This window comes from Mastacembelus armatus, chromosome 14 (genome assembly GCF_900324485.2).
Source record: "Mastacembelus armatus chromosome 14, fMasArm1.2, whole genome shotgun sequence".
Classification (NCBI taxonomy): domain Eukaryota; kingdom Metazoa; phylum Chordata; class Actinopteri; order Synbranchiformes; family Mastacembelidae; genus Mastacembelus; species Mastacembelus armatus.
The window spans coordinates 6,293,202-6,313,724 of record NC_046646.1 but is presented as its reverse complement, the minus strand read 5'-3'; the positions used below and the strand labels follow the sequence as shown (position 1 = coordinate 6,313,724).

General features: G+C 41.9%; 1 protein-coding gene across 6 annotated transcripts in view; it reads right to left on the bottom strand.

The window, feature by feature from the left end:
* zzef1 (zinc finger, ZZ-type with EF hand domain 1) overlaps nt 1-20,523 on the bottom strand; it is a 30,593-nt gene that overhangs the window by 8,431 nt on the left and 1,639 nt on the right. For 2 of the 6 annotated variants that reach the window (XM_026327499.2, XM_026327504.1), the window contains 44 exons: nt 20,193-20,376; nt 19,871-20,070; nt 19,069-19,279; nt 18,798-18,914; nt 17,611-17,789; nt 17,249-17,347; nt 17,062-17,153; nt 16,814-16,959; nt 16,396-16,501; nt 15,742-15,984; nt 15,284-15,375; nt 14,953-15,173; nt 14,669-14,802; nt 14,508-14,578; nt 14,299-14,413; nt 13,979-14,162; nt 13,687-13,808; nt 13,464-13,586; nt 11,972-12,141; nt 11,797-11,878; nt 11,501-11,702; nt 11,138-11,271; nt 10,776-11,016; nt 10,555-10,634; nt 10,369-10,459; nt 9,785-10,271; nt 9,532-9,696; nt 9,148-9,267; nt 8,843-9,004; nt 8,524-8,656; nt 8,218-8,356; nt 7,901-8,066; nt 7,525-7,787; nt 6,870-7,042; nt 6,180-6,375; nt 5,898-6,055; nt 3,327-3,607; nt 2,596-2,770; nt 2,073-2,510; nt 1,622-1,930; nt 1,428-1,528; nt 1,111-1,246; nt 479-838; nt 218-361 (listed from right to left, as the gene is read on the bottom strand). In XM_026327499.2, the coding sequence (XP_026183284.1) occupies nt 218-361; nt 479-838; nt 1,111-1,246; nt 1,428-1,528; nt 1,622-1,930; nt 2,073-2,510; nt 2,596-2,770; nt 3,327-3,607; nt 5,898-6,055; nt 6,180-6,375; nt 6,870-7,042; nt 7,525-7,787; nt 7,901-8,066; nt 8,218-8,356; nt 8,524-8,656; nt 8,843-9,004; nt 9,148-9,267; nt 9,532-9,696; nt 9,785-10,271; nt 10,369-10,459; nt 10,555-10,634; nt 10,776-11,016; nt 11,138-11,271; nt 11,501-11,702; nt 11,797-11,878; nt 11,972-12,141; nt 13,464-13,586; nt 13,687-13,808; nt 13,979-14,162; nt 14,299-14,413; nt 14,508-14,578; nt 14,669-14,802; nt 14,953-15,173; nt 15,284-15,375; nt 15,742-15,984; nt 16,396-16,501; nt 16,814-16,959; nt 17,062-17,153; nt 17,249-17,347; nt 17,611-17,789; nt 18,798-18,914; nt 19,069-19,279; nt 19,871-20,070; nt 20,193-20,376 (7,745 nt within the window). The remainder of the gene's footprint in view (nt 1-217; nt 362-478; nt 839-1,110; nt 1,247-1,427; nt 1,529-1,621; nt 1,931-2,072; nt 2,511-2,595; nt 2,771-3,326; nt 3,608-5,897; nt 6,056-6,179; nt 6,376-6,869; nt 7,043-7,524; nt 7,788-7,900; nt 8,067-8,217; nt 8,357-8,523; nt 8,657-8,842; nt 9,005-9,147; nt 9,268-9,531; nt 9,697-9,784; nt 10,272-10,368; nt 10,460-10,554; nt 10,635-10,775; nt 11,017-11,137; nt 11,272-11,500; nt 11,703-11,796; nt 11,879-11,971; nt 12,142-13,463; nt 13,587-13,686; nt 13,809-13,978; nt 14,163-14,298; nt 14,414-14,507; nt 14,579-14,668; nt 14,803-14,952; nt 15,174-15,283; nt 15,376-15,741; nt 15,985-16,395; nt 16,502-16,813; nt 16,960-17,061; nt 17,154-17,248; nt 17,348-17,610; nt 17,790-18,797; nt 18,915-19,068; nt 19,280-19,870; nt 20,071-20,192; nt 20,377-20,523) is intronic. The other 4 variants (XM_026327501.2, XM_026327502.1, XM_026327500.1 and 1 more) reach the window with 4 other exon arrangements.

The window sequence follows — 20,523 nt, the reverse complement described above, 5'->3', positions numbered from 1 at the left end:
GAACTGGGGAGTAATTTTATATTCAAGGATACAAAAATATAAGCTTTAATTATATACATTTTAATCTGTGCTACTAATTTCCATCTGTAGTTACATGGCATACATTATATGGCCAGCACAAAGCCTAAATGTGAAAAGATGGCATGATAAATCAGGGACAGTGAAATTAATGAGACCTTCAGTAATGGCTGCTAATAAAAAGACAAAATGCACCCACCTCAAAGTTGGTGTTGTTGTCATATGGGTGTTTAGACTCTATGACTTGCACCGCCATACCTGGCTCCTCCATGAACTGGCAGCCAGTGAGGGACAGACTGCACAGCATACTCTCACTGCAACCCTTCAGCACCCTCTGGAGAATCTGATCATTGAGACAATATCTCGTTAATCCACAAAACACATCTAAAGCATAACATGCACCTGTGGTTTCACATACAGCACATGTAAAAATAGGAACACACTCCTCCTTTTCACCCACCTTCTCCCAGAGAGGCCTCTCCTCCAACTGCATCAACATGTCCAGTATGTAGGCCATGTGTGAGGCACCGCTCAGTTCAAGGGCCTCCTCACTCAGTGCTGCCTCCTCAGGCCAGTCTGCCAGCAGCGAGGCTAGCACATGGCGGGCGTAGAGTGTGGCAATGGCCTGGTTGACCTTTACCAGATACTGACGAACTGCCCGAGTGCTGCGCACATCTAGTTCCTTATGTAAGAGAGCTGAGCTTTTTGTGCGCCTTTGTTTGGCATAGCTGAGCTGTAAGTCACTCTCTGAGTTGGTGATGAGCTTTTGAGCCACTGTGTTGATCTCCTCTGTGGCCTTTTCACAGTAACTGGGTTTAGACTGTTGGGGGAGATCAATGATGCAGACACATAAGAAAACTGGCATATGAACATGCACACTCTCATAGTATGCTTGTCATAGTGATGTAAATATTAGTGATGCTGCAAAAACTTTTAAAGTCAAAATAACAAGCAAAGCAGTGACCTTTATTAAAACCTTTGAGTAATGTAGTAAGGATTTTAGGAAATTATATTTACTAAGTTGCTACTACTGGTACTTCACTTTTTGGTAAATTATATTTACTATTTAAAAGATTATTACTAAAAACCAACCACGCAGGACACCACAATCATATCAGTGTCCACAGCCTTGGTGTTCCTCTCTTCAGAGTGAGGCCGCTTGATAGGCTGCCACTTCTGAGCCAGCGTACGGATTGTCTCATCTGTTTTTATCTCTTCTCCATCAAATCTAAAAAAAGCACACACACAGACACACACACATGCACGCACACACACACACACACACACACACACACACACACACATCAAATGGAGGCAGGATTTGATTGTGAAATATGACCTTTACCACAGTGGCTCAAATAAAGAAAATATATTAAAAAGACATCCTTCATATGGAAGTTTATGCACACCTCTTCTGCACCTCCAGGAAGAAAGAGTCAGTTCTCTTCATCTGCAGCTCATACATGGCCCGCAGGATGGGGAGAGGGGCATTTAAGGCATCATGGGTAATCTGAATTAAAAGAAAACAAGGATGGGGGCTATTATTATTATTATTATTGACATTATTATTGCTGAATCTATTACACATTCTATTCATCATCACCTGGAAGCAAATCTTTGTCTCCTCATCAAGGCCCTCCAAGGGGTCTGGTCTGCTGACATCTGTGTCATCAGCGCAGCAACTGGAGTGGTCCGAGTCATGCTCTTTGTCCTGCTCTCTTTGATCCCGCTCAGGGTCCTGGGCCATTGAGTGGATCTCCCTCTTAGAGGAGTACAGCATGATGGACAGAATCTCTAGATCCCGCAGCAACCACAGCTTGCTGAAGCCAGTCCCCTTGCTGCATTTCTTCACTAGCAGCTGGGTCAGTCCGGTCTGCTGGATAGCTTCCTGAGCTTGCTCCACTCCATGCTTCTACACCACAGAACATCAAGAAAAGGGACAAGAAACTACTTCCAGTATCATTTTACATTATCTACACTACAGATGCTGCTAAGGAGACTGATGAAAGGCTGCCCCAGGTCCACCTCCATTTGGTGCAGATCAGGGTAGGTACCTTGAGTGTGTTGTAGAGGCCTTTAAGGGCCAAAGACAGTACCCAGGAAGCCTCTACAGCATCAGGAGAGCCATTGTCATGACTGGCATCCAGCAGATGGCTGATGATAGAGATGAAATTGCTTAGGTAGCGGCTGAGAAGCGGGTCTGGGGAGTCCTGGCCCTCTAACTGCCCTGGGAGGTTGGCTGTAGTGGAGTCCTGAGACTGGATGAGTTGGTAGTCCTTCACTGTAAAAGAAGAGGAATCACACAGACAGTTAATGCCAACACTTGCAATGCTTTTCGTAGTGCTTCTACTGCTCAAACCTGTTTTCCTCTTGCGTGTCTTCACATCCACCACTGCAGCATGGTTCTTTTCTGTGAAGTGTTTCAGCAAGATCATGTTGTGTTGTTCATTGGCGTTGTCAATAAACACCGTCTGGGTGCCCACGCACAGCACCTGGTGGACACACATGGGTCACGACTGGGTTTGGAAGGTCAGGATACACACTGCAGTCCTATGCAGCCATATGTGTTGTACCTACCTCAGGGAAGCCCACCAGCACCAGCAGGGTGAAGAGGTTGGTGCGTTTAAGAGTCTGTGGCAGCTGCTGAATGCAATGGTCAGTGAAAGTAGCAATGACTGCTCTCCACTCTGGACGAGCATTCAAGCTGTGTAAAATATCTGCAACTGTGCATGCCCAATCCAAACCGATACGACTGCAAAACACAACAATGGCAGGATTCTCACTTCTCAAATCACAGTAACAGACGATAGGTGGCAAGATCTTTTTCAACAGTTATCAACCAACCAAATAAACAACTGCACAATGGTATGTAATGGTAAAAACTAAAGAAAACCAAATAGGAAAGCAGGTCTTTGTTTCACAAAGGAATAACTTGGTCAAACAGCCCATTGGCACACCATTTCTCTGTTTTTAACATTCAATTAAAAAAAAAAAAAACTAATGTCATGACTAAATGTAGCCTAAGATATGTTAATAATGATAAAAGCAAATATGTGTTAGACCTTTTGTAAAGTAGAGACAGGTATAAACATGTACGTTTTTTTTTTCTACCCATGTTTACATTTGCTTTTATCATATTAGAAATATATATCACATAGCTGCTCTGGATTGGCCACAATACATGTTAAATGCTAATAAATGTGAAGTTGTCCTTGTACTATAGAATTAATATCTGTAATATCTGTTACCAACAAAATTAACATACACAGAAAGAATACATTTCCCTGGTATCATCAGCTTTTCTTTACCTGTCTAAACACACAGCTCCAAGACTGAAAAGCAGCTGAGTGGTTCTCCAGCCCTGGATGTCTGAACTGGCTGCCTCTCCTTGTGTCAACAGCTCATATTTATCAGCCATAGCTTCTGTGACTGCAGCATCGGCCTCCATCGGAGGGATTCGGAGCAGCAGCTGACCCAGCAGTCCCAGGGTGAGGTGGTAGGTCTCATTGAGAGAACCAGCATTGGAAATGACTGCCCTGAAAAGCTGGGGCAGGATGGAGCTCAGACTGGGCAGAGACAGCGTGCTGCCCTGTGGATGCAAGAACAAGAATAGGAGTGCATCCTGGGTACAAAACAATGTAGTGTTTAACTTGACAAAATGTTAGACTGTGCTGTTGTTTAATCTCTACATTTAAACTGTGTCACTAAAGATGGTACTTAAAATCATTTGACATTTTGGGAATTATGTTAGAGTGCGATTTGTGTGTGTTTGATTGATACTGCTCACATCTGTTCATATAACGACTAAAACTCCAAATTTACCTACTAGCCACTCTAAAGGTTAATGGTGATTATGGACAGGACTGTTTCTTTGACTTGCTGGAGACTGACTTGCTGAAAACCTCAAGGTAAGGTAAAACCTTATTAATGTCAATACATTCAACCAAGCAAGAGTACATCATTTAACATAAATGAGATATAACATGTTCATTAGTGAGCATTAGAAAAGCCTGTAGGGAAATATAATTGCCAGTGGGCACAGCCAGGTTAGCTGTTTCCCCCTGCCCTCAGGTTTCATGCTAAGCTAACCTAACTGGCAGTATGTACAGTGGGTACGGAAAGTATTCAGACCCCTTTAAATTTTTCACTCTTTGTGTCATTGCTGCCATTTGCCAAAATCAAAAAAGTTCATTTTATTTCTCATTAATGTACACTCAGCACCCCATCTTGACAGAAAAAAAACAGAAATGTAGAAATTTTTGCAAATTTATTAAAAAAGAAAAACTGAAATATCACATGGTCATAAGTATTCAGACCCTGTGCAGTGACACTCATATTTAACTCACATGCTGTCCATTTCTTCTGATCCTCCTTGAGATGGTTCTGCTCCTTCATTGGAGTCCAGCTGTGTTTAATTAAACTGATTGGACTTGATTAGGAAAGGCACACAGCTGTCTATATAAGACCTTACAGCTCACAGTGCATGTCAGAGCAAATGAGAATCATGAGGTCGAAGGAACCGCCCAAGGAGCTCAGAGACAGAATTGTGGCAAGGCACAGATCTGGCCAAGGTTACAAAAGAATTTCTGCAGCACTCAAGGTTCCTAAGAGCACAGTGGCCTCCATAATCCTCAAATGGAAAAAGTGTGGGACGACCAGAACTCTTCCTAGACCTGGCTGTCTAGCCAAACTGAGCAGTCGTGGGAGAAGAGCCTTGGTGAGAGAGGTAAAGAAGAACCCAAAGATCACTGTGGCTGAGCTCCAGAGATGCAGTAGGGAGATGGGAGAAAGTTCCACAAAGTCAACTATCACTGCAGCCCTCCACCAGTCGGGGCTTTATGGTAGAGTGGCCCGATGGAAGCCTCTCCTCAGTGCAAGACACATGAAAGCCTGCATAGAGTTTGCCAAAAAACACATGAAGGACTCCTAGAATATGAGAAATAAGATTCTCTGGTCTGATGAGACCAAGATTGAACTTTTTGGCGTTAATTCTATGCGGTATGTGTGGAGAAAACCAGGCACTGCTCATCACCTGCCCAATACAATCCCTACAGTGAAACATGGTGGTGGGAGCATCATGTTGTGGGGGTGTTTTTCAGCTGCAGGGACAGGACGACTGGTTGCAATTGAAGGAAAGATGAATGCGGCCAAGTACAGAGATATCCTAGAAGAAAACCTCTTCCAGAGTGCTCAGGACCTCAGACTGGGCCGAAGGTTCACCTTTCAACAGGACAATGACCCTAAGCACACAGCTAAAATAACAAAGGAGTGGCTTCGGAACAACTCTGTGACCGTTCTTGACTGGCCTAGCCAGAGCCCTGACCTAAACCCAATTGAGCATCTCTGGAGAGACCTGAAAATGGCTGTCCACCAACGTTCACCATCCAACCTGACAGAACTGGAGAGGATCTGCAAGGAAGAATGGCAGAGGATCCCCAAATCCAGGTGTGAAAAACTTGTTGCATCATTCCCAAGAAGACTCATGGCTGTACTAGCTCAAAAGGGTGCTTCTACTCAATACTGAGCACAGGGTCTGAATACTTATGACCATGTGATATTTCAGTTTTTCTTTTTTAATAAATTTGCAAAAATTTCTACATTTCTGGTTTTTTCTGTCAAGATGGGGTGCTGAGTGTACATTAATGAGAAATAAAATGAACTTTTTTGATTTTGGCAAATGGCTGCAATGACACAAAGAGTGAAAAATTTAAAGGGGTCTGAATACTTTCCATACCCACTGTATATTTGTAAGGTACAGGTATGAGAGCAGAATCAACCTTTCCAACTATCTCTCTCATTTTAACTCTTAGTATAAAAGTCAATAAGTGTATTTAAAACATGCCAGACAGTCCTAAAAGCTGGTCATTGGTTTCACATACTGGTTTAGCTGGTGGCAGCATGGCCGCTAGTAGCCCCAGGATCCTTTCTCTGGAGCACTCTGAAAATACATGCTCCTGGAGGGGGACCTGGGGCAGCCTTTCATCGGTGTCCTTAGCAGCATCTGACGCTGGAGAGTTGACTGTCACTAGTCCAGACTCTGAAGCGGAGAATGGTTAAAAAAAAATTATACAAAGTGATCAAGCCTACTAAGCCACAAGCATAACCACTAATGAGCACAACCTGTGCTGTAACCAGTTTGGGGAAGTTATCTCAATACTTACGTCGGACTACAGGGGAAAGAGGGTCCTCACTGGACACAGAAGGAGTCTGGCTAAGGCTGGGGGAGTCCAGGGTGTCTTGAGGAACCAGTTTCCTTTTCTCTCCCTCTCCAGTGCTTGGAGGGGATGACACCTCTGGAGGAGCAAAGGGAAGAGTGTCCTCTTCCTTTGCCTTTTTCTCCTTAACTGCTGGTTTATACTGGTGAGAACATGATGACAATTCAGTACAGTAGTATTGTTGTATGAAAAAGTTTGCAAATAGAAAATTACATATTTTGTTGATTGCTGAAGTGAAAGACAGCTTCCATGTACTACGGTTTGGGCATCCTACTTGAAAAGTCACACAATTTTAAGTATTTACAGCACATTGTTCAAATAAAGGCAGGAATGAATTCCACTAAATGAGCAAATTTACAAGGCAAATTTCAACATCTAGTACAGTAAAACAATCATCCAGAGACCCTCACAATCTATCACAAAACCATGACTTCATTGAACTGTACATCTACTATGATATTTCCAGGAATATTTTTCTCATACTGTGGCTGGTGATGCACACCCGATGAACATCTAAAGATGAATATGGTATATAGATGCTGTATTTGTTTCTGCTTCTGGTCACCATACTGATCGACTCCCGACAGAAATCATTCCATCTCTATATTATTTTCTAACATGGCTGTTGTTTCTTACCTTGTCTCTGGGAGATGATGGGGAGCAGATCGCTGCTGTGCTGCCAGGGAGTGAGGACGTGTCTGTGGCTGTACTGAGCTCCTGAGAGGACTCAGGAGAGACTGGACACAGCTCACTATCGGAAGTTGATTCATTGGAGGACAGCAGAGCAAGCAAAGCTGAGGAACGAAGACCTATATGGAGAAAGGTTTGCCATAGAATGACAGAACATAAAAATAGTTAGAGAAATCTGACATATTATGTAACAAACTAACTAACAAATTAACTAACAAAGCTTAAGCCCTCTTTAACAAATACTGAATTTTGATGATTACATGCAAAACCTATGCAAAAGAAAAATGAATGGATAGAGAAAACATATCCTTTCCCAGGGCAAAGTGTTTTATTCAAAGCAATACTTTAACATTTTGGAGAATTTACATGTTTTCTTACAGACCTTTAAAGGAGATGATTAATATCACTCTTGTGTCATTAGTGTAAGATAACAGTATCCCATTGCTTTTGTTCTGCGTGCTAAGCATAACTGCCTCCCAGCTCTATCTTCAAATTTACCACACAGATAGAGGGCGTCTTGTTATCTAACTTTTAGCCAGAAAGAGATATTGTCCAAAATGGTGGACTATCCTTAAAAAACAAAATTCTGGTTTGAATGTACCTTTGCCAGTCTGCCCCTTGAGCAAGCAATCAGTGATGAGTTGGGAGCAGTGTGTCTGCAGGGCTGAGGCCTGGCTCAAGGTGTTGCTGTCCAAAGACTCTCCCTCCATCTGCTTCTCGCTGCTCAGTTCTGATGTATACAGGGCTAAAGCAGCAAACAGCAGCCAGGAGTAGTTGTGAATGTAGGGCTGGATCAAGCGGTGACGGTCGCTGATTCGTATGGTCACCATTGGGTACACTGTGATCCGATGGGTGGGCAGATGGCTGGAGATTTATATTTTAAAAAATAACTGCATTAACAACGAGGGCAACCACTGCAAAAAAGAAAAAAATCTATTTTAGCAGAATAAGATTTATAAGAAGTTAAAATCTTTCACCTGTCAGGATACTTCTTCGCATTGTAGCAACCAAAGCACAGGTCAAAGTCTTCACACACGTTGCAGTTGATCCTGCTACCAACAATAAGCCCCTGGCAATGGTCACAGGCATATTCCATGTTTACCATCTCATGGTCATCCTCATGGCCTTCAGGCTTGGCACCACCTGGTTAAACACATATACACCCACACTTAAGATTTCCTCCAGAGCTCTTACCCACCTGCTAATCACTGAGTTGCCCTGTCTGTCTAAACCCTGGCCTTATGGACGCATCTGTATGAGTGTATGAGTAGTGCAGTGTGGTATCTAAGCTCACTGAGGAAACAGGTCTTGCAGAGATCCATGTCCATGCACTGCAGACATCGGTAGCGGTGCCAGGGTGCCATCCTCTCACAGCCGTCACAGGAGATGACGACATTGAGCAGGTCACAATAGCGTGCAATGAACATGTGCATCTGTGGAAACGACCAGGTAAATTATTGTCATAGTATTACCATCAAACCTTCCAACCCAGCAACTTTTTGCACAGATCCCTGCTCATCTGTGCCATTTGTTTCCCCAAACAGATCTGACAAAAGACAGTTTCCTTGTTTGCTAATGATGGCACTCTGATCTACAATACCTTTCTCCTGTCCTCCATGGAGTCCTCTTCATCAATTTTGTCATACCACTTCTCAAACATCCCGTCCATACACTCATCCATCCACTCTTGGTTCTTTTTGTAGTCTGCAATTTCATCTTCCTCTGTCCATTGACTGAAGATGAAAAATAAACCACAGAAGGAACTGGTTATCTCTGCAACATACCCGGCTGGACCACTATTTAACACCTTGCAAAAATGTAAATCGTGTCTTTTGCTAGCCTTAGCAATATCAGAAACAGGAAAAGCCATTCATTAATACTGTGTGTTGCCTTATTTTCTGAGATGGGTCTGATATTACCTGATGGCAATATCATGAACACTGATGTTTTCCTGGGACATGCTAAGCAGGAGATCAGGAAGCTTGATATTCAAGAAGAGAGCAAGGTCATGTGCCTCCCAGCTCATGTCCAGAAGGTGCAACAGGCAGGTCTGCACACATGACAGGGCTGGTAGCAGGGCTCTGGAGAGCAGTGATGAGGGTCACATTACTCCAAAATGCACACACACATTTGGAATTACATTGATCAATGCTGTAATCACTTTTTAATTTCTGTAAATCTAGTTGTGAGTGAACACATTTGGTTACAAGGATTCAGAGCTTACTTCTCATTAAGGCTGTTGAAGCCTTGTACTGCCTCCACCAGCATGAGCACCAGCTGATGATAAGAACGCCTCACCTCCTCTCCAAGTTTCTGCCCGCTGTCTGACAACTGGGAAAAATAACTGCAAAGCAAGGGCAAAATGCTACTTCACAGGCAAAATGTATACCACCTATTTGCATGTCTCTGACATTTGGCATATTAATACTGGTCAGTATGCATTTTACCTCTGTAAATTATAAAAAGTAGAGGTCACAGCAACCTATTTTTAGCTTTTAAGGCCCAATCTATAGGGTTATTCTATAAATACAAATATTGAATCATAAATTTGTAGTGTAGAGCTATTGTATTATTGTAAACCATATAAGGCCAAGTGTTGTAGCAGTACCTGGTGAAGTCTTTCTGACATGCTAGTAGCTCCTGTAGGAACAGGATGCAGGGGGCTTGAAAGAGGTGCGGCTTTCCTAGGGAATGTAAGCACTGCTGAACCATCTCCAGGACCATGCACACACTCAAAGCCTGGGCTTTGTTCAGGGAAAGGGTCTGCACAATGCTACACCAAGAAAAATCTGATTACTTAACCTTGTATGTCACAAATTACAGAAATGAAAAATGGTAAATAGAAAACTTGAAGTAGTAACCTTTGTGTTGTGAGAGCCTGGTCCCTTATAAAGTTTAGGATGTGTTTGAGTATTGGGTAGCAATCCTTAACAGAGGGGATCATGCGGGGCTCCTCTATGGATCGACATGACAGGAGGCGTAGGTGTGCCCGACTGAATGGGGCTTTACGGGGGAAGGCAGAGGGCGAGGCTGGCTCCCCTGGCTGCGATGAGACGCTCTCAGTAGAGTCTCGGTGGACTCGCCTGCTATGCCCACAAGATGATGTGCTTTGGACTTGAGCACCAGAGGACTTGCTCTGTCCTCCCCTGGCCTCACTGCTCTCTTCAGACCCTGCATTCAGAGATCCTGTAGAGGAGCTGTCCTGGAAGTCCCCTTCAGAGATCGAACTGGAGCGGAGGAGCACAGCACTGCTTCCCTCTGCAACTTTGAATGAGTCACTATCCTGGCAAGTTACTCCACAAGGGGCAAATCTGAACAGCAAGAGGCTCTTCTCAATACACATCTCAGCTGCACAGAAAGAAAATAACAGAAATGAGCAAAATAATATTTGTGAAATAATACAGTTGGTGAAAAAAGAAGTGGGATTTGACTTTGAAATTCTCACCTAGTGTGTCCATAGTAACTTCATCAGGAATCTCTTCCTTCTCATCAGGAAGATTCATTTTGCTAACAAGGTATCTCTGCTTCATCTCCAACTGATGAAAAAAAAAAAAACACATCCGAATAATCACCTGGTTATATACAAATTCAGCAGCAGATAATCACAAGACTTGTGATTGTTGTAGCTCACCATCCATGTTCTGATGCTGTCTGCCAGTGAATACACCTGCACAAACTCTTCATTTAGACCTGACTTGCAGTCCTGATTAACTGCTCATAAACACACAAAACGGTAGGAAGGAGTCAATCACGTCATTCAACCATGCAGAATTACCACGACAAAACACAGCAAGAAACTGAATAAACCAAACAGCCTTTGCTCTGTGACCACTGATTATAGCCAAGTATTACCGTAGGTCTTCAGGGCATGGTTGAGGGCTGGTGTGTGGTATACCATGGCTGCCCAAATGGCATTCACAGCTTGATCTGTCTTTGACCCGGCAGCTATCTCGTTCCTCATCGGCTGTTTTCTGCAGGACTGCATGAGAGTCCTCATGAGCTCTGTTCTACTGTCTGTCGGGTCTTGCAAGGGGTTCCAACGAGCAAAGTCCTCTAGGAAGCTCATTAAGTCATCAAGTGACCATGAATTTATCTACCACACAGAAAGGACAACATTGTATCAGAGCAACATCAGCCAGCTGAGCTCATTAGGCACTGTGATAATGTAATTCTTTGAAAAGTAATTCTACTGAATTTAGCAGGCATCACCATACCTGGTCTGAGGATGTTTTAGTCCTGCTGGTCTCCCTTGTTTCACACAACCCATGTCGTAGGATGAGTTTCCATAAAGAAGAAGACTGAACATGGGACATTTTCCCTGACAGAAGCTCCTTTACTTTCCGTACCTCTGTAATAGACAGAAACACAGACACAAACATTTTCCCTTTTCATCAAGGGTCAAGTAAAATACTTTTATGAAGCAGTCTTAATTGAATGACTGCCAAATAAAGTTAATTTTGGAAATATCTGTTCAAGAAAGCTCAAAATATAAAAGAACATATAAAGTGTTCTGACTGTGGTCCAGCAGTGTTGCTCTAAAACCTTTGTTTCATAAATGTTGCGGAAAACAGTTTTACCGTGAGGGGATTTTAGCGCCAGAGTTCTAGATGCAAGACGACCCATCAGGCGGGCCACCAGCAACTGTAAGTCCGACATCCAAGAAATGGTGATGTCTGGCAGACCCAGAGCTGTCACACTGAACTTGTAACCCCACTCATTATTACTGCTATCTGAGTGGAAGAGGAACTGGAGCTGAGGTCCAGCATCAAATGTCACTTTCTGAAGGGGTAAAGAGAAACAACAGATATAAGTGAAAGCATGAAAGACCTCCAGTGTTTCATTTCATCCCTTTCAGTGACTTCCCATATCCTACCTTTGGCCACTTCTCAGTTCCAACTTTCATATCATAGCGGACCTTCCCACCTCTGGAGTCTGTGAATTCTAGGTAGTCATATCTGACAATATCAAGGGAACAGAAGATAGATAAGAAAAGTCATTATGATGGATTAAAAAACAAGAAAAACATTTGAATATTTTACATAGGTCACCTCTTCTCCGTCTCACAACGTTCATCAAACTCCACCTCAAAGGAGGTCGCACCAGGGCAGGCAAATATGCTGGTTTCATGACGACTGTTCTCATAGTTGTGAGGGGACTCCATGTTCCAAGTCCTCAGCACCACAGGCTGCTGGGGCTGGTGCCAGCTCTCCTGATCCACCTACAGATTGAATGATCTGCAATTAATGTTTCTTATACCTAGCAATGGAGTAATGTATTTTCCAGACTATAAGTTGCACTTTACTCCCTTGGCTTGTCCTGTGACTTATACAGTGAAGTGACTTATATGTGTATATTTACAGTAATTTGGTCGAGTAGTCACTAGTGTTAGATGGCACTCTCCAATAAAGTGAAGATAATACTCTACTGCCAAAAAAGTATGTTTATGTTCACACTAATGTAACACAAGTGAAAATGTTGCCCAAAAGAAAGAGCTGTATTGCAGATTTCAGGCTGCAGGTAATAAAATCTGCAGCTGAAAGGCTTGCAGTGTTTCATCTCCCCCCACATGGACATTGGTGCAGTTGTTTAATGTTACTTGACACAGATGAATAAATTTCGTAATGCACTTCTACTTGTTGTTCAGTCTAACCTACGTTCTACATAGGCAAATTCAGACTATAATTAGTATAATTAGAAATGAGACTTATACACTGAAGCAACTTATATATGTTTTTTTCTCTTTACCAAAGCTGTTTTTGCTATAACTGACTTATAACCCGGAAAACACGGTACAATTTTTAAAGATTCAATGTGTAAAATGTGAACACAGTGGCACCCTTCACACTCCATCACCCATTTCCAGGCACAAGGCAGGATACGATGGTGACACAATTCACTGTCTAGAGCCAATGTTTGGTTTTTCGATTGTGGGCTACTGTAGAAACAGGGTGGTGCAAAATGGCTCCCTGCGTGAAAGAAGACCTGCTTCCTATGTAGATTTAAACACTCATTCTGGGATTAAGAAAATGCAGCAGGTGGTATTTTACGGCTGTTACACACTCAGACAACATATTTATGAATACTATATACTATTGCTAACAGATCCCTCTAAATTTTACACATTGTACCTTTATGGTCATTTTTATGAGGGTTTCCATTTTACACTACTTTATACTTCTACATTACAACTCAGGGAAATTTTAGTGTAGGTTATATATCAGTCTACACATACATATCAGCTAGAGTTAACAATAATACCCAACAGGATATAGAATAGTTCAAATTATGTCTATTTCTACCACCAACAAGAAATTGCTATTTACAGATTAAAGCACAATAATCCAGTATGTGTATGTTACTAACAGTACTACTACAATACTACTCTTTACTTTACTACTTTTTAATGCAGGACCTGTAATGATGTAAGATTTTAATAGCATGGCATTGCTACTGTCTGCATTTGTACTGCTATGCTCAAACTCATGGAGTAGAATAGGATGCTGTATAAATTCTGTTACACTAAGGCCAAACTGGACTGACCTTAGAAAAGATGTCTCCGGTATCACTGGACAGGCTTTTGAGTAGCTCGACCACAGAGGAGAAGCTCTTCAGCAGCGCGCTGTGAGGAATGTCCAAAGGGCACAGTTCTACGAGGAAAATCATCTACCAGGACCCAAACAAATATTTCTCTTAATCAGCACAGTCAACCTTATAACTGTGCTGGAAGTCAATTGAAAAAAATCAAGAGATAAGAGTGTATTACCAGTTGTCTGAAGACTGTGGCTAACATGGAACTGCCTAGTTTGTCTGTAATTTCAGCACTGGTGTATCTCTCCAGCAGCGAACCAAAGGTAGTCCTTATGCTTCCCAAGAACTGATCCACATCTATTGAGACATCAGGTTGAAATGAACCATTTTCCAATACTTTCTGTATGACTGTCATACTATGTGACTCATTTATCTGATTGGCAGACAACCCAATTACAAATGCTAACTCTGAAAACAGGAACCTTCAGGAAGGCCATTTGTGTCAACAACTAAACACTGTAACTCACATTTCAGCAGGATGTCTCTGGCCAGCTCCATAGCTACAGCTGTGGAAGCTGAGCTCATTAGGCACTGTCCTTCTTTGAGCTGCAGGTAGCACCAGGAAAGCAGACTACCCTGCAGAGCCCAGAACAAAGCCAGCAACACCGTCCTGCTGGCTCCACCACTTTCATCAGCCATCATAACTTCACACTGAGTGATGACAGAACAGAGAGGGACATTTTTTTAAAAATAGATTAGAAAGATTTTACATGATTTTACATAAAGACATGGTGCAGGTAAACAGTATAGAATAGCTGAGGTGCTGTGTGTATGACAGAGATCTCACCTCTCTTGTTGCCACCAGTAGCAGTGTCTCCATGACTGATAATATAGGGCTGATGTCAAAATCTGAGGGAGCACCTTTAGGTGGAAGCAGGAGGAGGCCACTTGGATCCTGGTCACTGCATAAAGAAAACACAGCAGATACTGACCAACCATGATCTGACAGTGTGTTTTAAAAAGAATGACAAGGTTAGAAATCTCCAGCATGCTTACCTGAAGTAATTACAAAGTGATTCAAATGTCACCTTTACTGACTCCGGCTGTTCCTCTTCTGTAATATTCTTCTGTGAATGAATAATTCTTATGTTATAATCTGAATTATTATTATTATTAGATTTTTATATCTTTTTTTTTTTTTTTTAATATAAACCTACCATCATATGGAAGAGTTTGTCCCGTCTGACGTGTTTATCGGGGAAGAAAACAGCAGCTCCATTAAGAATAGCTTTGACTGCTTCCTTGTGCAACATTTTTTCCACTAAGGCCTCACCCTCTGGACCATCCACAACTGAAACACAAACATCAAAAATATTATCACTACACGGACCTTCACAAATGATTAACTAATACTGCCCAAGCAATCTCTACAGAATATTTTCTAGCCAAATACAGTTTCTAACACCAGATGTATGAAATCTGTGAAAAGACAGGTTCTTACTATGGCAGAGATGAGTGTAGAGTTCCCACACAGCCCTAACAGAATCATTCAAAGGCTCTTCACTGCTGGAAGTGGATGAAACTGCAGCTGCTGTGGTTCCCTGATCTGGTCCTCCGCTGTCCTCTGCGCCCCGGGACTCCATTGGGTTGGGGAGCATGGGGAAACAGTTCTGCATCAACTGGAGCAGCAGAACTCTGCTCTTCAACACCTCCTCTCCCTCACTGAGAAAAAGATCACAGGTGAGACCTGACAAACCTTATCAAAAATAATAAGTCTTCTTATAGTAAGCATGTGGACACAAAAAAATAGGAGTGAGAGTTCTATTACTCACATCTCCCTGAGTTTACTGTAGAAGTTCCAGAAGAGTTGGAGGCTGAGACCACTGAAGTCCAGAAGATACTTCTGCTTGAAGTGAGAGGCATCCTGCAGAAATTGATAGACAGGAAACTGTCTGACAGTCTTCAACAATAAAACAGGAGACATCACTTCATGCACCCATTCATATGAAACAGTTCAGCAGTACTGTAAAGAAGATGATGCAGTGTCTACTAATGGTCACAAGTGGGCATCAATGAACTGATTTATATAATGAAACCAAAAGAAAACAAGTAAAGAAAAAACAAAGAAACATTTTGAAAGGTGTGTTTTTTGTTTGTATTTTTTTGGTCTCGTGAAATGAATCAGAAGATGCACCATGGTGGCACCCAGCTTACCAAAATAACATTAATTACCAATATACTATGCATTACTCACATTATTCATATTTAAATATGGTACATACTGTAGTACCTTCAAGCAGTGATCACTGGTTACCATGTCTCGTGTAAGCTGTTGAATGAAGAAGAGTGTCTTGTTGAGTAGACAAAGGCCAGTGACAGCATCACGGTCCAAGCTCTCTCCCTCTGGACTGAGGTCATCCAGGTCTCCTAGTCTCTCCGCTCCAGGGCACAGGTAGCCACTGAAGCTGAGGGACTGCACACCAAGGCGCTCAGCAGACTCCTGTCTGGTGCAGAGGAATTTCACCATCAAGAACTGGGAAGACAAGGAAACATAAAGACATGTGGTGGCTTTATAATTAACGCAAATGAAAAACAGTGAACAGAGTGGCTGAAGTAAGGCTGAAGATATTCAGTATTTTTTTTATTGTAATGAAATCTCATGAAAAGACAAAACTAACATGTTAGCTTGTCTCTCAAGACTTTGCATACCCTGTCTGCAGTCCTAAGGCCTGAGCACACTGACTCTTATTACACACGAAATCTTTAAGAACTGCTCCCACATGTATGTTTTCAGGTTTTTAAAAAAGGATTTTAAAAAATTAATAAGACAGCTGGGCACTGTCATGTTTAGCAATTATGTTCGTGCAGTAGTCAAATGTAAAATTTGGAGGTTTAAGTGATAAAGTAAAGTTGTGTCTTAGCTTTAACTGGATGTATCATGTACCTTTGCAACACGACACTGCTGCAGCTTGATCTCCACATCGTTCCAGTCATCCTCAAGCTCAAACCAGCCAATTGGCTCATCCTCAGACTGTGCTGGAATCTTCACACTGCAGGTCAGGTGACAGCACAGCATGTCAGCCATTCACATAAACCATTAAAAAGTGGGGCATCCATAAAAATTGGCTATACTTTCTACTATCTTAGTTGATTGCATAGTTCTTTTAAGTGCTACATTTGTACTGGACATAACATACTGAGCCACATATAGTCTTACTTGTTACTTGTTTACTAATCATAGCAGAGAAATTCTTAGAGAAGACAACCAGGCATCCATTAGAGAAGACAACTTATAAATTGGCAACACATATTAGATCATAAACACAAAGACACAAACTGAAATTCAGAGCTATTGTCCTTACTTGTCTTGTATAAACTCTTTGTAGTCCTTGTAGTTCCATGCATCATACTTTTTGAACCTCTTGAAATGTTTCTCTGCATCGAAAGGGTCTTCCTCTTTGTATGCAAATACCAAGCCGCATTTTGCTCCAATAGCTCCTTTTCGCACCTTATTGCACAAACCAGACAGCAAGTATTAAGTAATCCTATATCACTGTCCCAGTTATCACAAAATCTCAAAGAAATCAAAGAAATGTTGAATCAAACTCACTTTGATCTTCATCTGAGTGACCTGGAAGTTGCTCTGGTCTTCTGTCGACAGGATCACACTGGCTTTCTTCCTGCCACTTTCTGTCAGAAATCCTGCAGAGGAACCAATACACTCAGTTATACTTAAAGCCATGTTCAAAGTGTACCTCACCTGAGTTAATAGGTGTTGTTTTTGGTTTCAGTTTTACCATCTCCTGTGGAAGATTCTGTGAGCATGTTCTCTGGCCCTGACTTCTCCTCTTTACTCTTTACATCACAGGCCTGTAGGTGCAGCTGGAGGGGCTTCCCTGCAATGCAGCATAAATCATTATGAGAGTGTTTGGAATGGGAATTATGTTTTTGTTTAAAGTATTTGTTCACTCTCTCTGCAGGTTAGTTTCACTCTTAAACTGAGAGGTAATGATCACCACACAGAACAGCAGCTTTGTACCAGAATTAACAGGTTTCCACTAATGCATCTCATCCTTTTTGGCTAAGCACTTTCACTCCAAGACCTATGATTTCAAGTGTCCTTGTGTGAATAAGATTAAACCAGGTTTGATCACCTTACCATTGCGATAGAGCAGTCGCAGCCTAACAGAGGCCATAGACACGATAAGGACGGAAGCCTTGTACTTGGTTTCTAAGTGATCGCTGATGCATGATAGGGCCTGGAGCACTTTTGCCACGCTGCCTCTGGCCAGAGCAAAGGCCAAGAGGGTCAATTCTGCATCAGGACTCACACAGCAGCTACAAAAGAGCAAAAAAGCAACACAAGTTAGTTTTGGGGTGCAGTTAGTTGAGTCTTTGGTGTCCTAATGTACCCTCACATTTTAATGGTTCAGTTTACATTTTTCAGCTCAATCTTAGCACACTGTTCTCTATCATGACCATGTGTTAAAAGCATAACTGGGCACTGTAACCCTCCTGTCTGCACTGGTCACAAAGTATTATTTATTTCCCTCAGACTGTTAAAGTCATATTAGCTTCAGTTGAATTTTATAACATATCTATGCACAGAACAAGGGCTGTGGATTTTGTCCTGACACTTACATTGAAATAGCTTTAAGAAAGCATCTTTTTGAATTAAAACTGTGACTACAGATATCTTCTTATCTTATAAATTGCTCTCCATTAATATTTATGACATTAATTTAGTGAATCTGAAGAGTAAACAGGACCTGAGTTATCAATCTGATCTGGATTTAAAAACCTACAGCTTGGTGTTTTCTTCACTACTTATTCCCCAGTAGAATTAAAGGGGAATAAGAAGAAGCAAAGGTAAATAAATCACTAATTCCCAAGGCAATGGTGATTAATGAAAAAAAAATGATTTCAATGAATGTGATTTAAGAGGAGAAATATGTAATCAAGTTCTGTGGTTCTGACAGAGCAGCAGCCAACTGCTTTTAAAATACAGACTATCAACAAAATGATTACTACATTTGGACCAAATATTATGTACACAGGTTATCAACAGTGTAAAATGCATTAACTGCAAAAAACTTCTGCAAAAACAGATAAATACAGTCTGCAATACCATAATAATTTGATGATAACCAACACTTTGCTGAGATCATTTCCGTCACACTGACCCTGATCACGACTGAATAAGTTCTCAGAACAAAGGGAATGGTATTATTTTGTCATCACACTAGACAGTCAGTACTTTGAGTTTAGCCTGTTTTCACTGTGGTGTTTAAGAGCTCAGCATTATGAGCTCAGTGTGACAGTGATGTAATCCCTGCAGGTCATTACTCTGCTATCCTGAGCAGAAATCCATCCACTTCCTCCAGGATGTTCAAAGAGAAGAACTTGGGGAACTCTGTGGACGACGGTGTCAGGGACAATGGTGGCATGTGCCGTAAGGCTTTTCTTGAAAAACAACACAAAAACAAGCCTTAGAACCAAAGCACTGTGTGAACAAATCACTGCAGTTGAACTGACTGCAATAACAGAAACATCCTAATGCTTGCTTACATTGTTTCACTCCTTATTTTGCATCCAAAGCATGAATACAGCTTCTTACTGTGTGCTCTGAAGGACCGTATGAGCCAGTGCATGGTTTGTCTCCATGGAGGCAGTGACCAAGGAGGTGAGGAGAGACAGGTACCAGATGGCTGAAGCATCTGAAACAGACACTTCTTTACTCTTGGTAATCTGATAGCCCAGCGTCTTCAAGCCATGGATCCGTGTGTCACATCCATCGCTCAGGCACCGCTTAATGTTGATCTGGACATCTGGGGTTTGGTGAGGAGATAATGTGGTTACCAGACTGATGGAATACACCATACAAAAATGCCACAATCATTTCCCTCACCTTCGGAGAATGACATAATCAACAGTCATCAATAAGACAAATCATTTCTACTAATAATGAATTTTAATTTGTTCATTGTGATCTCCTAAATCATCCACAACAAAGTGCTGTGAATGACTCAGACTATAGGTTAGCACAGCAAACCCAAAGTCTGATTTCAAAAAAGCATAGCCAAATTTACAACCATCATTTAAACCTATGCTAAAAGCCAGTTGATTGCTCTTGCTCACAGCTGCCTGGCTCAGTGGTTTCTCACTTGATGTTATCCTCATTCACTCAAATCGGTCGCTGGATTGGATCCTTTCAATAGTAAGTTCACGGAAGCTTGAATGTAGATTCAAAAGGGAGGTACTTAACCACTTAACTATGAATCCAGCAAAATTCCTCTGTAGCTGACAAACAGCTCTGTTAACACCATAGTGGTAACAATTTCTCTACATGTGGAAGAACACACTTGGCCAAGATAAATAAACACTCAGCTAAACAGACAGACTGACAGGTGGTGTCTCACAGGGGTGTGTGATGTTGGCATTCTCCAAGAGAGCTACATAGCCGGTGACATTGCTGGGGATGCGAATATCTCTGATCTCCTGCAAGGAACGGCGATTCCTGCCCACAGCAACGGAGACCAGCTGAGGCATGTAGCTGTGATCATTAGAAGCCACAGCAATAGCCAGACGTCTCAGAACAACATCTGGTTTCATTTTCAACCTAGGAAACAGAAAAGACATGAGTTTACATGAGTTTCTACTTTAAAATTGATCATATACTTAGGAACCAAAACCTCCTGATCCTTCAAAACCTTGAAGGATCAAATACATGACATAAATTACCTGATCCAATGGGAGCGTGCACTACCATCTGACTGCCAGAAAGATGCAGTTTCGCCATTTGTCATCTTGTGAATGTCAGCAACATTGGATGAAGCTTCTATTGTGCTGAAGCACTGTGTGACCACCTTAACCTTGTCCACCTCTGGATCACGGTCCAGCTCAGCTCTGTACTGGATATCTAAATCTGATAGAAAGAAATGGAGGATAATTGTCTCAGTGTGTTGCAGATGAGCTGATAAATGTGTACACACTGTTACCATATGAATAAAATACACAGGAAACATCCAGACTTGTGAAATTCAAACTACTTATTTAGCAGCTAGCCAGTCAT